The sequence below is a fragment of the Spermophilus citellus genome (assembly GCF_964194105.1).
Source record: "Spermophilus citellus genome assembly, chromosome: 17".
Classification (NCBI taxonomy): domain Eukaryota; kingdom Metazoa; phylum Chordata; class Mammalia; order Rodentia; family Sciuridae; genus Spermophilus; species Spermophilus citellus.
In genome coordinates, this window is record NC_138199.1 from 11,908,017 (window position 1) to 11,922,163 (window position 14,147).

Here is a 14,147-nt window from a genome sequence, read left to right on the forward strand (position 1 = left end):
GAGGAGGCTGACTCATAGTGGGGTAGGGAGAGGGAGCATGGAAGGAATAGATGAATTCTAGATAGGGCAGAGGGGTGGGAGGGGAAGGGAGGGGGCAGGGGAATAGCAAGGATGGTGGAATGTGATGGACATCATTATCCAAAGTACATGTATGAAGATACGAATTGGGTGTCAATCTACTTTATATGCAGAGATATGAAAAATTGTGGTATATATGTGTAATAAGAATTGTAATGCATTCCACTGTTGTGTATTTAAAAAAAGTTTTTTTAAAAAGAAAACTATAGCAGAGTGAAGAAGAGGAGGTGAGAACGACCCCCAGACCGACCAAAGCCGCATGCCGCTGCATCCCCACATCCAGCGCCTGCATCCTGCCGCCGTTGCCACCAAGCCCAAGAGAAAGGCTGAAGGGGATGCTAAAGGAGATAAAGCCAAGGTGAAAGACGAACCACAGAGAAGATCTGCAAGGTTGTCTGCCAATCCTGCTCCTCCAAAGCCAGAGCCTGTTAGAATCTGTAAACAAGTCTGGATGGTGCCTGGCATTTTGCCAGGGGGAGTGGTTTGTGAGGTGGCGCCAGCGAGCCATTAAGTGTGGAGATTTCTTATTGGTTGACTGCTGTATCTAGTTTATGTTAATTAAGATAAGCTGTGTGGAATGTATAAATACCTCTATTGTCCTACAATAAACGGCTCCCTCTCCTGCTGTATCAATCTACACAAGTTCCTCGTCACCCCCCACCCCCGGTTATTTTGCTGCAGCCGGACTGCAGCAAGAGCCCAAGCCTAAAAAGGCCCCTGCAAAGAAGGGAGAGAGGGTACCCAAAGGGAAAAAGGGAAAAGCTGACACTGGCAAGGATGGGAATAACCCTGCAGAAAATGGAGATGCCAAAACAGACCAGGCACAGAAAGCTGAAGGTCCTGGAGACGTCAAGTGAAGTGTGCGTTTTTGATAACTGTGTACTTCTGGTGACTGTACAGTTTGAAATACTATTTTTTATCAAGTTTTATAAAAAATGCAGAATTTTGTTTTACTTTTTTTTTTTTTAAGCTATGTTGTTAGCACACAGAACACGTCATTGTTGTTTTGTGGGGGGAAGGAGCATATGTCACTAGTAGAATGTCTCCAAAGCTGGATTGCTGTGGGGGAAGACACCTTTCCCTTCTAGTTTTGAGAGACTTCCTCTTTGTTCCCAAGAGGAAGGGATTCCCTGATGTTGGTACACACAGCCTCCTTGGCACAAATGCCTTGTGGTATGGAAAAACTCAAACTCATCTGTATGTCCTCCTGTCCCTCTCTGCCATCGGCATAGACTTAATTCCCCTAAACTCAGATCTATTGGGACCTGATTCCCAACGATTGGTTTTACCAGTGTGTGGGGGCAATCTGGACTTTCCAGTGACGTCACTGAGAATATGTCCCTCAGAAGAGCAGCAGTTCCTTTTCTAGATTGTGGATCTTCAGATTAAAAATTTTTGCCATTTTCCTTTCATTTCCTGAAAGTCAGGGTCGGCTTGTGAAAAGTTGTTAAACAACATGCTAAATGTGAAATGTCAACCCTCACTCTAAACTTTCCCTATTCAGAGCATCAAATGAAGACTTCATGGGGTTTTATAGTGGCTTTCTGATTTTGGTAGTCCATTCAAGAAGGGAGTTTGAAAGTTGTTGTATACTGTTAATGATTGTCTGCCCATGTCCTGCCTGAAATACCATGATTGTTTATGAAAAGTATCTTTAATAAAGCTGGATACAGTTTGGCTTGGGAAAAAAAAAAGAAAACTATGATCCCAAATAAATTTTCCTCTTCTTACATTGAGTATGTCAGGCATTTTGTCACAGTGAAAGAGAGCTAACAGTGGACCTGGCAGGTGACCTTTCTCAGCAGTGAGGATCCACTTTCCCCTCCAACCCCTCTGTTAGGTAATAGAATGCACATCCCACTTACCTGCCTGGAGACTTTGGGACTTGTCCACTAGCAAGGAGGAGACAGCTCTCCCATCCTAGGGGGCAATGCTGGGGTTTCACATGTAGAACCCCATATCTGTGGATTTGGGGTGCACCACCCTCCTGGCCTGTGGGTGAGTTCCTGTCCACCTTCCCATGTACCTCAATGTGTCTCCTCTAATGTTCTCAGCTAAGCCCAAAACACTGCTGATCTACACTCTGGGTGACAAGAACTCAGGGGTCCAGCATGCACATGAGGGTCCTGTGGTGTCCTGTGCTCACACTGAGCTGCTGTAGTGGCGTGGGGCCTTCCTGTGCCAGCTCCGTGCCTCTGGCCACCTCCTCTATTATTTGCTGATGTGTACTTTGCCCACAGCTCCCAGCGCCATGCTGGGCTGCGAACCAGCAACCAGCAGGCTGAAACTGAGCCACCGAAATGCTGTGTTTGGCCCACACTGTGATTTCTAAAAATTTGGATTAATTGCCAATAATTAAAAATATGGTAATGACATTTTTAAAAATCTGATTTATCTCTAATTAAAAAATCTTGCAACACTGAGAAAAAAAAACAAACTCAAACTTAGTTTTTTACACACTCACAACCCAGGTCATTTCTGTGACCCCAAAACGTGTGGGGATTTCTCCCCACCATCAAGCAAGAGGTCAGTTCTTCAGCAGACACCAGCTGGACACCATCTAATCCAATTCAATTCGGACACTGTCCATCTGGGGATAATCCCACAGGGTGAGGGCTCAGTCCCTCAGAAGGCCCCATTTCAGGCACCAGTTTCAGGTTGAGGCCTCTAAAACTTACGGGGGATCCCAGACCCCCTCTTTAGGGTTGATTAATTAGCTGGTGTGGCTCACAGAACTCAGGGAAACACTTTGGTTTACCTGTTTATTGTAAAGGATATATTTCAAGGATCCGTACAAGCAGCCAGAGGAAGAAATACCCAGGGAAAGTTCTGGATAGGCTCACCACAGGAGCTTCCATCTCTGTGGATTTGGGGTACACCATCTCCTGGTACATGGGTGAGTTCTTGTCCACCTTCCTGAGTGCCTCTATGCATCCAGAAGCCCTCTACACCTGTCCCTTTGGGTTTCTATGGAAATGTCATTATATACTAGGTGGAGAGACTCAGCCAGGCCTGCCCCTCCAGATTCTTCTAGGCTTCTCTATGCAGCTTCCTTCCTCCAGATGTGGGCAGGGCACCTGTGGAAATGAAGGTCTGTGATCTACTATCAAATAAGGTAGGTCAGAGGATTTCTTTATGGTCATCTCTAAGACAGAAAACTAGGAGAAGATGGAAGTATATTTTTAGTTTCTATGACCTGCCTTGTAAAAAAGAAAATCTAGTTTCTACAGCTAGACCTACAGAGAAAAAGGAGCAAGTGAAAGGAGGTCAGCAGAAAATGAGAGAGAGAGAAAGAGAGAGAGAGAGAGAGAGAGAGAGAGAGAGAGAGAGTTCAAGATTTTTTTTTTTTTTTAAAGAGAGAGAGAGAATTTTTTTCTAATATTTTTTAGTTTTCGGCGGACACAACGTCTTTGTTTGTATGTGGTGCTGAGGATCGAACCCGGGCCACACGCATGCCAGGCGAGCGTGCTACCGCTTGAGCCACATCCCCAGCCCTCGAGATTGTTTTTGAGGCCCGAAGCATGCCAACATTGTTCTCGACCTTTAGAAAATAACAAGAGCTTTGGAAAGTATGAGCCAGGAATCATGAACAAAACCCCCCACATGATGGGCACATCATGATGCCACAACTGGGTCACCATCCCATATGACCACAGTTGAATGGCCACATTCTGTGTGTGACAAAGCCCTCACTCCTACTATTGCTTCCCTGGTCCCCTGGTTTCGCTCACTCACCACCTGCTGGCTGAGCCTCCCTGTTGCCAGTGTCATTTTTGATCGTGGTTATTGATAAATAATAACAAAATTCATGCAGATGCTTGCTTCTCAGTTTACAGTGGGGTTACATCCTGATAAGCCCATTGTAAGTTGAAAATATGGTAGGTAAAAAAATGCATTTAGCACAACTCCTAAACATCATAGCTTAGCCTGGCCTGCCTTAAACCTTCTCAGAACACTTACATTAGCCTAGGCTTGGGCAAAACTCTCTTCTCTTCCTCCCTCCCATCTCTCTCCTCCCCCCAGACCTCCCCTGGGGAACGGAACCCAGGGTCTCTTTACCACTGAACCACATCTCCAGTCCTTTTCTCATTTTCCATTTCGAGACAGGGTCTCACTAAGTTGTCCAGTCTGGCCTTGAACTTGCCATCCTCCTGCCTCAGCCTTCTGAGTAGCTGGGATGACAGGCACGCACCATGGAAGCTGGCTAGTGTTGAATATTTCATGCAATTTATTGAATACCGTATTGAAGGTGGAAGCCCGAATGGCTGTCTGTCTGGGTACACTTCTGCACAAACGTAAAGTCAAAAAATTGCAAGTGGCACCATCATTAAGTCAGAGACCTTCCACGGGTGCTCAGCACTTGCCGTGATGGGGTTTGGTCTCTTTGAAGCGTGATACACTTATCGACTCATTTCAGCCTCATAATGACAATGAGACAGACACAACTGTACCCATTCACTCAAGAAATATCTCTTGAGGGCCCAAACCTGCTAGGCTCTGTTCTGTCAATGGAGATGCACCAGGAGCAATATGAGATCTCTTCCCCCTACCGGAACTTTCATTCTGGTGGAGGCACAGTGTGGGGTGTGCCAGTGGAGATGGGGCTAGAAATAGAGTGGTTCCTATAGGCCTTGCTGAGAAGGTGACATTTAAGCCAAGATGTGACTCAAGCGTAGGATTAGGAGAGCATCCTAGGCGGAGAGGGGTTAAAAAACATACCCGAGGTCACACAGCTATTTAAGTAGCAAAGCTGGGATTTAAAGCAGGCTGGCTTCAGCCCCTTGGCTAAACACGACATTATAAGGTGCAGTGAGTGCCTGGTGCCCTACCTGCCCCTGCAGGAGTTAGTGCGACAAAAACAAGCAGCGACCATCAACCCTTCGAGGGCGGGAGTTAGGGTCTGGAGGATCTTTGCCCTCCCATCTTTTCCTCTCAGGAGGCTAAGATGAATGGTTGGCCTGCTCTCAGCTCTTTTCATCTCAGGATGGTTTGGAAAGCCACCGCCCCCACCCCCAGCCTTGTGTCCCCTCCTCCTTCCAAGGACTGGGAAGAACTCCTAATCCTCCTAATCCGCCAGCATCTCAGTCTCCATCTCCTAGTGCACAGAGCCCGGACAGCCAGGAGGACAGGCACGTCCCACCCACCTGCCCAGCCGGCGCCCACTCTCCCTCACCCATGGGGAACAGCAAGAGCGGGGCCCTGTCCAAGGAGATCCTGGAGGATCTGCAGCTGAACACCAAGTTCACAGAGGAGGAGCTGTATGCCTGGTACCAGTCCTTCCTGAAGGAGTGCCCCAGCGGCCGCATCTCCAGGAAGGAGTTCGAGAGCATCTATGGCAGATTCTTCCCCGACGCCGACCCCAAGGCCTATGCCCAGCACGTGTTCCGCAGCTTCGACACCAACAGCGACGGAACCCTGGACTTCAAGGAGTACGTGGTCGCCTTGCACATGACCACTGGGGGCAAGCCCACGCAGAAGCTGGAATGGGCCTTCTCGCTCTACGACGTGGACGGCAATGGGACCATCAGCAAGAGCGAAGTGCTGGAGATTGTCATGGTCGGTCTCTCCCCTTCCCATGGCGACCGAGTCCCTGTCACAGCTGCTGCTGCTGCAGCTGGGGGATCCGATGGGGGAGCAAGGGATCCAGGCCAGGCGTTGCCAGAGCAGGGAGGGAAGGGTCTCCACCAGGCTGAGGGGAGTAGAGGGCCGGGCACTTTCCCACAACTTCAGTTTTCTTTCTAGAAAAATCTGAGCGCTTCCAAGCATTTAGTTGGAATTCTCCCACACCCCTCCTCCCCTCCAGTATTCCTTCCCATTTTCCTCCCCTCCTCCTTTCCTCTCCTCTTCCTTTTTCTTCTTTCCTCCCTCCATCCCTTTCTTTCTTCCCCCACCTCCCCTTTCTTCATTAAATCTCATTCAAAAATTTCAGCCGTGCACATTCAGATTCTACTAAGTATCAGATTTAAGCACACAACATGTTTCAAATATGAAGTAAAAAACAGGTCCCAGTTGGGGCGTTTGAAATCTGGATCCTGCTCCTAGTGTTTGTCCTCCCACCCACCGGAGACTGTGCAGCCCTGAGCCTCAGCTTCTGGCCTGTCCCGTGTTCTAGACTTACTGGCAGTAAGTACCCTGGGCTGCTCATAGGTTCCTGCCCTCTGCAGATTTCTCAGCATGAATTCCCCTCTGTCCATATCGCCCTAGATCAAATCATGTGCTGTGGATATTATAGGTGTCTTGAAAATATGTTTTTTTTTTAAATCTAATGTATAAGTAATCCATGAAAGTTAGAAACATATGCAAAAGAAAGTTAAAATTGCTTCTCATCCCAACATCCAGAGAAAACTGCTGTTTAACAGATCACTCTATGCCTTCCCAGTCTTTTATCTATATCATTTTAGACTATTTTAGAACTGTAACATAATCACATATGGTTCTTACCACACGTTTTTCTTTTATCATGAGCATTTTATCTATCACTACACAGTCTTCAAAAACATTTTTTTTACATTCATCTTAGCGACCTTCTTTTCTTTTTGACTTTTTTTTTAATTGGTGCATTCCAGTTCTGCATAAAAAGTGGAATTCGTTGTGACGTGTTCAGAGATGCACATGGCATAATCTGGTTAATTTCCTTCTGCTCTTCCTCCCTTTCCCTATCCCTCCTCTCACCCTTTCTTCTCCTTCCTCTACCCCACTGTTCTCCCTTCCGTTTTCATAAGGCGCCACACCCATACTTCATAGTTTCTAATTTCTCTCTGAAGAGAAAACATTCAACCCTTGACTCTCTGAGTCCATCTTGTTTCACTCAGCTCAGTGTTCTCCTGTTCTGTCCCCTTTACCAGCAAATGACATGATTTCGTTCTTCTTCATGACTGAGTAAAACTCCATTGTGTGTGTGTACCACACTTTCTTTCTCCATGTGTCTGTTGATAGACACCTAAGCTGGTTCCTTAACTGGGCTGTTGTAGAGTTATACTGCTATAAACATTGGTATGCATGCATTATTTTAATATGCTGATTTTAATTCTTTCAAAAACATTTAAAAAATTATTTTTAGTTGTGGATGGACACAATACCTTTATTTATGTATTTATTTATTTATTTACTTACTTACTTACTTATGGTGCTGAGGGTCGAATCCAGTGCCTCACACAGGTGAAGTGCTCCACCACTAAGCCCCCAACCCCCCAGCCCTCAAAAACATTTTTTAATTGCTGTTGACAATTCCACTTTCTGGTAATGTCTTGAGGTTGTTTAAACATTTCCTATATTTTTGAACATTAAAGTGTTTCATTTTTTCCTATGATAGTTCCCTTCCTTTACTATTTTTTTACTTATTCTTTTTTAGTCCCCTACTCCATTCACTTACTATATTTCACTACATAATTGTCCCAGGTTTTATGTCTAAATTTTTTGCAAAAAAAAGTGGGGTGTGACTATTATATGAATTCCTTTTTAAAAAAATGTGCCAGTATTACTTTAAAATCATTTATTACTAAACTCTCTTTGGTGCAAGATGAAGATGCACAGAATATTTATGTGTGTGTGTGTGTGTGTGTGTGTGTATGTGGTGGTCATGATTATGTGGTGAAATATGGTGCTTTGTTTTTCTAATTCCATTCCTGTGAGGAGGGAGAATATTTTTCATACTTGATATCGTTTTTTGTGTGTGTGCATTTGTAATCAGGCTTTTATTTGCAGGATTTTTTCACCCTTATTAGGAGAAACCATAAATAAAATAGCAAAGCATGCAGCTTTTATTTATGGTCGCCCTCTGAGCTCAGCTTAGGTCTCCTGCTAAGGGCAGACGTGTGGCAACTGCACCGTCAGATGAGCAAGCTCTTCTGGGTTGGCCGAGTGGTCTCTGGGTGGTGTGGGATGAGGACCAAGTCTCCAGAGACACCTAAACGAAGAGGCCTGGAGGTTGCTGCTCCATGAGGAAAAGGGGTGAGGAGGAGAGTGAAGGGAGAAAGGGGAAAAAAAGGGAGAGAGAGAGAAGAAGACGCTGTCAAAGACTGAGGCTTTGCACGTGGCACGAGGCCCTCCGCTTCACTAGATCCCCAGATCAGGGTCACAGTTCTGGTCTGAGAGTAATAAGTTCTAGTCCCAGCTCTGACAACAGCCAGCTAAGTGGCCACCAGAAAACTATGTAAACTCCTTGGACCCAGGGTGAGGATCTAATGCTTTCTGTGGTCTTTCCCAGGGTTCCTTAGGGGCTATCTGTCTCCCCCTGCCCATGTATGTGTGTGGGGGCAGAGTGGCCAGCGGGTCACTCCTTCACACTTGCTCATGGGATCTGTGGCTCAGGACAGACTGGCTTATCCTGGGAGCTACCTGTATTTCTGTCCACTTTGGGGACTCTGAAGGCCACCCTCAGCTACTGGGGTTCATTTCCTTGTTACTCTTTTTTTTTTTTTTTTTTTTAGCCACAGGAAGCTGAAAAAAATACTTCTCAAAGCTGTTCCATATTCCAGGCTGATTTCATGGGCAATGCTACCCCCACCTGACCTGCTCTAGGTGACCTCAGGAAGGCTCTGGGGAGAGACACTAGCCTCCCAACCTTTATGCCAACACACCTGCCCAGACCCTGAGCCTGCCCGACTGCCCAAGGACCTTGGTGTCTACTCTGGGTGTCACTGAGCTAGTAGAATCCTAGAAACCTGGAGCTGAAAGCACAAGGTCACTTGTCCCTTTACCTCATCCCATAGTCTCAAGGCCCTTGCTGCTTTGCTCTTTGCTGTGCACCTGGTACCTTGATTAGAGAAGAGGATTAACAAGGTGAGGCAGATCCTTTAGCCCAGAGCTGAGCCTTTCTCTGAATCCCTCTCTGAGGGCAAGAATAAGTGAGGGGCTTCCTGTGCCTTGGGACGACCTTTGTAAAGGTTGACACCATCCCTTCCCCTTCCCTAGCCTCACCTGCCTGTACTCTCCAGCAACAGGGAAACGAGAAGACTCTGAAGTCACACAAAGTTTGCAAGTTCTAGAACTAAATTTCCTGGGTTAGAACCTCTGCACTCTGGGGAGACTTTGGACAAGTTGTTTCAGTTTCTTCATCTGTAAAATGAGGCCAATAATACTTATTTTGTAAGGCTGCTGTGAGGGTTAGGTGTGAAAATGCTCAGGACAGTGGCACATAAGCATTCGACCATTGTTAGCCATTATTACCATAAGCCAATCCTGCTGGACTCGGAGGAAGCCATCTAAAACCTGTTGGCTGTGGGGTCTGTGGTAGTGGCTCCCAAACTCCAACTTCAGTGGTCCTGTGGGATTATCGCTGCAAAGTTTTTATTTCTCATTTGCATTTTTTTAACAAAATTAAACTATTGTGGCTATATGACTAGAAAATTCAAACAGAAAGATACAAAAGAAGAAGTAAAAGTCTTTTTCACCCCTTCCCCTTATTTCCTATCCCTTAGGAGAATCTCAAACAATGCAGATGACCCCCACCCTTCCCCAGGAACTTTGCTTCAATAGATCAAGTGGGGACCTATGCATCTGTGCTGCAATCACTGCCTTACAGCCAGTGCCCCAGGCTGCTTGGCACTGAGAAAGGGACATTGTGGTGGAGGTGGCTCAAGGTCCCTAATGTGTTCTCCACAGTGGCCATACCAATCTACATTCCCACCGACAATATGCAGAGGTTCCCATTTCTCCACCCTTGCTAACACTTGTTATTTCTTATCTTTTTTATGGTGTCCATCCTAACAGATAGGAAGTGACAGCTCACTGTGGTTTTGATAGGAAGTTCCATAAGGATTAATGAGGTTCAGCATCTTTTTGTAAACCTTTTGGCCATTCAATATGTCTTTTTGGGGGGAAGTGACTATGTGGGTTCTTTGTCATTCTTTAAATGGAGTTAACTTGTTCTCTTGCTCTTGAGTTGTTGGGGCTCCTTGTATATCTGGGATATTAATCTCTTATCAGATTTATGGTTTGCAGATAATTTCTCCTGTTCCATAGGTTACCTTTCCATTTTGTTCATTGTCCCTCTGCCGTGCACAAGTTTTTTAAGCTTGATGGGATCCCACTTGTTCAAAAATCATTTTCAAGACCAACATCAGGAAGCTTTTCTCCTATGTTCCCTTTTAGGATTTATAGTTAATGGTTTAGTCCATTTTGAGTCGATTTGTGCACATGGTGTAAAGCATGGGGGTTCCTAGTGTTCCCAGTCCCTGAGGGCTCTCCTAACACGTTCTTTCTCTCCGTCCGGTACAGGCAATTTTCAAAATGATCAGTCCTGAGGATGTAAAGCTCCTCCCAGATGATGAGAACACACCAGAAAAGCGGACTGAGAAGATCTGGGCGTACTTTGGAAAGAAAGATGATGGTGAATCCCTTTTTTCTTCATTGCATTTGATTTTACAGTCTCAGGCTTTTTCGGGGAGACCCTCTCCTCTGAGTCACAGCACCCAGGGGGATGCTCATGTTACCACACATGCACCCAGAGCTGTCTGCAGGCGTCTGAGGGGCGGGGGATAGCTAGAGGGCTCAGCAGGGACCAGTTATGCTGCCACCCCAGAGCTGATTTGCCACTTGGGGTTCCATGGGAGAGAAGGAAAGTCCTAAAACACAGAGCACTGTTGAAGAATAATGTTTTTTTGTTGTTGTTGTTAATAACAAAGTTAACCTACATTTAAGGAAGAGGAACACGTGAAGGCGGTAAGCTCATTAGCCGTTGGTATACAAATAGCCAGTTTCTCATTAAATGGAGTCTGTTTTCAGACACCTCAGTTTACTTGTTTTTAAAAAGGCTTTCTGCAGAGTTAGAACGAGGGCAAACCACAGAGCAGCCTCGCCCTAAATTAGCCTCAAGTGCCCAAGTCAGTGGAATCTACATTGATCTGAGTTTACTCTGGTAGGTTCCTTTGGATGGTTCAAAAAGCACCACTAACATAGGGTTAGATTGCAGTTAGACTGTCTGGGATGTATTGGGAGGAAGGCCACCAAGGAACAGTGTCCCGAGGAGGCTGGCTGGGCAAGCTGCCAGACTGTCGTGCGGATCTGACCCCTGTCAGGGGGAGAGGAGAAGAAGGAAGGGTGGGTGAGTCTAGTCCTCAACAGCAGGAAGATATTGTCACAGCCAATGGGACATCCCCAGTGGGCTGTCCTGGTGCCCCTGCCCTGTTCAGTGTTTGACGGGAAGCAGCCCGTGGAAAGTGTGTTGAAGGCGGTGATGGATTCTAGAACTTGGTAACCAGAGCTTTTTGTCCAGGATGCTCATGGCCTTGACTGGAAGAGTTGGTGTCCGGTGAGGGCTGCAAACCACAGGGGTCAGAATGATGAAAATGGGCACCGTGACCCGCAGCCTCACTAAGTGAGGGGAGCTGATGGCTTCCAGAACCTTCCTCATGGGAATAGGGAGCCTATGGGTGTCATGACATCTGATTTGATTTTACTTTCACAGAGAAGCCAACAATCGAGATGCTTAAAGTCTGAAGTGTCTCAATTAATAAAACACGGCATGTCTCACACACATCTAAGGGGCCAGCGTTTGGCCCCTTTGGTGACCTCTGGGACATTCTCTAACCAGGGTTCAAGAAGAAAGGCCTGAGCGGGATCTAACCAAGGGCAGGTAGAGATGGTCCAGCTGTACTTACTCAGCTGCAGGCAGTGATGAAGTCCAAGAGTCACTGGGGTGGCAGCCAGGGTGGGGGTCAGCCAGGGCCCAGGCACCCATCTCAGGCGCCCACTCTGGGCTCACAGGACCTGAATGTGAGCACTTCCTTAGATTCCGTTCCCAGACACATCACTTACCTCACCCCAGTCCAGCCCTAATGGCACCTCGTCTCCCAGCACCTTTAAATCCCCTGTGTTTAAAACTAACCCAACTGAGCACTGCAGAAGCAGGTGCTGTTGCTCCTGTTGGGCTAGGTGGGTGCGTTTTCCCATGGCCCATCTGGAGATGACTGGTCACCACAGTGCCGGACTCTGATGGTGGGAGTTTGGGCTGACGTGTGCAGCTGGAGGGGCAGTTGGGATTATAAACCCATACATCACCACCCAGACTCAAGCAGGCTACCATCCTGGATCCTAACCCAAAAGGGATTAAGGCTGCCCCCCAAGGCCCAGGAATTAAGCCAATGGAAACAGAATTCAGTCTACAAACACTTCGTTGAGCACCTACTATGTGCTAGGCACTATGAGCATTCAACCAGGAGCAGAAAGGAACATCTGTCTCATTCTACAGTTATTTCTGCATGAGACTGTCTTTCCCGCCAGACTAGGAGCTTCCTCGGGAGGGACTTTAGCTATCCTCTGTGCCATACCTCACCTTCTGCCTCCTGCAATGGCCCCAACCCCAAGAACAGGAGCATCTGGTACATAATAAAGAGAAGGAGCTCAGTACCATGCATGTAGCTGAGTCCAACTAAATTCAGTAGGTATCTAGTAAAAGCACTGGGAAGCTGGGCCAAGTTGGGGGAGCAAGGTTCACCTGCAGTTCTGATCCCAAACGAGGAGGTAAATCAGGCTGGGGGACATGGGGCTGGATGCATGGGAAGGAATCCCAGCCAGGACTCATGGGACAGCCTGTGCACCATGAGAACCAATGAGACCCTCCACAAGCCAGCCTTTTCCTGCATGTCATGGTCCCTTCGACTCTCACTCCCTGAGGAAGTGGTTCCTCTACCAAGACCCTGGGCCTGCCCCCCATGTCATTTGGCTTTGCTCAGCTCTGTAGATGTTCTTCCAGAATTTGAGGCATGAGACTTGGGGCAATATTGAACATACACCAATTAACAGTAATAGTTATTATTAATAATTATCTACATATGTAATAGCCAGCAAGGCAGGGGTACAGGCCTCTCAGAAGAGACACATAGCACAAGAATGGTATCTTGGGGTCCTGTGCAGTGCCAGACACTGATCTTGTCTCTGGTTCATAGTGAAGTCTGAGGATCTTGGGGAGGAGTTGGGTATCTGGGGTGGGGTTGGGGGGACACTTGGAAACATTGAATATTCAATATGTTCACAACAAATACACACCGACTAGGCATGCTGACTGGATGTCAGCCTCTTTTCAGCTTGAGATAGCCAGTCCTGACTGATACTTTCCCCCCCATGAACAGATAAACTTACAGAGCAAGAATTCATTGAGGGAACCATGGCCAACAAGCATATTCTGCGACTGATCCAGTACGAGCCTCAAAAAGTGAAGGAAAAGATAAAAGAGAAGAAACCCTGATGCCAACGCCAACTGCTACGCTCTTCTCTCCCCACCACCACCCACTTCAGCACCTGCAGGTGCACACACACACACACACACACACTCACTCATGCACACGCATGCCCAGGGCCAAGAGAGAGGCCTCTGAACCCCAGCACAGCACCCTACAAACCAAAGCATCTTTAGCAACCCACCAGTTAATTCTTCCTCCTGTTTCTAATATCCCTCCCATCACACTCCACTCCCCACCACCTCCCCTCCAGTCTGTGGCCCTATGATAATCCCAGGATTAGGCCACAGGAGTCCTAAGCCGCAGCCTCACGTAAGCTCCTTTGTGGCTTGCTGAATAAGCAGGTTCAATAAATGCAAGAGGAGCTGAGCACCCAGCTGTCTGGTCTTTCTTGAGTGGGAAAAGGAAATGATTTCTGTCAGCTTGACCATCGCTGTTCCGCTCTCCCAGAATGTACCGTCCAAAGGGGATGATGGATCTCCGAAGATGCCAGGACCAGAGGCCAAGGTTACCATGGAGACACTCAGAGAGAGCACTAGGGGAGGACCCGGGATGACAGGCCCCGTGAACTGTGGTGGGGATGGGCTGGAGGTGGGGGAAGCTTGTTCCTCTCGGAGCTGGAATGGACATCTTTAGTCCCAGGACTATGAGCGGGCTGGGGTGTGGGGAGCTGGAAGGGGGAGGAGAGGGAGGGAGGGAGAATTGGGAGTGGAGCTGGAAAGGTAGAAGGGCCAGACTTGGGAAGGTCCCCTCCAGCCTTTGGCAGGCACCGTGCATCACAGCGGATGGAGTGGTAGCATTGTGGAATTCAAAGTCAGAGGGACTGACATTGGCAACAGCAGCCCTTAGCAGGGTAGACGTTAAGGCAAGAAGGGCAAGACTGGGGACAGC

At 47.4% G+C, this 14,147-nt stretch overlaps 2 protein-coding genes across 2 annotated transcripts; both read left to right on the forward strand.

Moving 5' to 3' along the window:
* Positions 1–337: 337 nt before the first annotated feature.
* On the forward strand, positions 338–935 carry LOC308636454 (non-histone chromosomal protein HMG-17-like; the record flags this gene model as incomplete). The annotated part of the gene is made up of 2 exons (XM_081271954.1): positions 338–505; positions 780–935. 2 exons carry the CDS (start codon positions 338–340, stop codon positions 933–935), a joined length of 324 nt encoding a protein of 107 aa, XP_081128080.1.
* A 4,318-nt stretch (positions 936–5,253) lies between these two features.
* On the forward strand, positions 5,254–13,264 carry RCVRN (recoverin; the record flags this gene model as incomplete). Its single annotated transcript, XM_081271999.1, has 3 exons — positions 5,254–5,634; positions 10,297–10,408; positions 13,149–13,264. 3 exons carry the CDS (start codon positions 5,254–5,256, stop codon positions 13,262–13,264), a joined length of 609 nt encoding a protein of 202 aa, XP_081128125.1.
* Between the last annotated feature and the right edge of the window lie 883 nt (positions 13,265–14,147).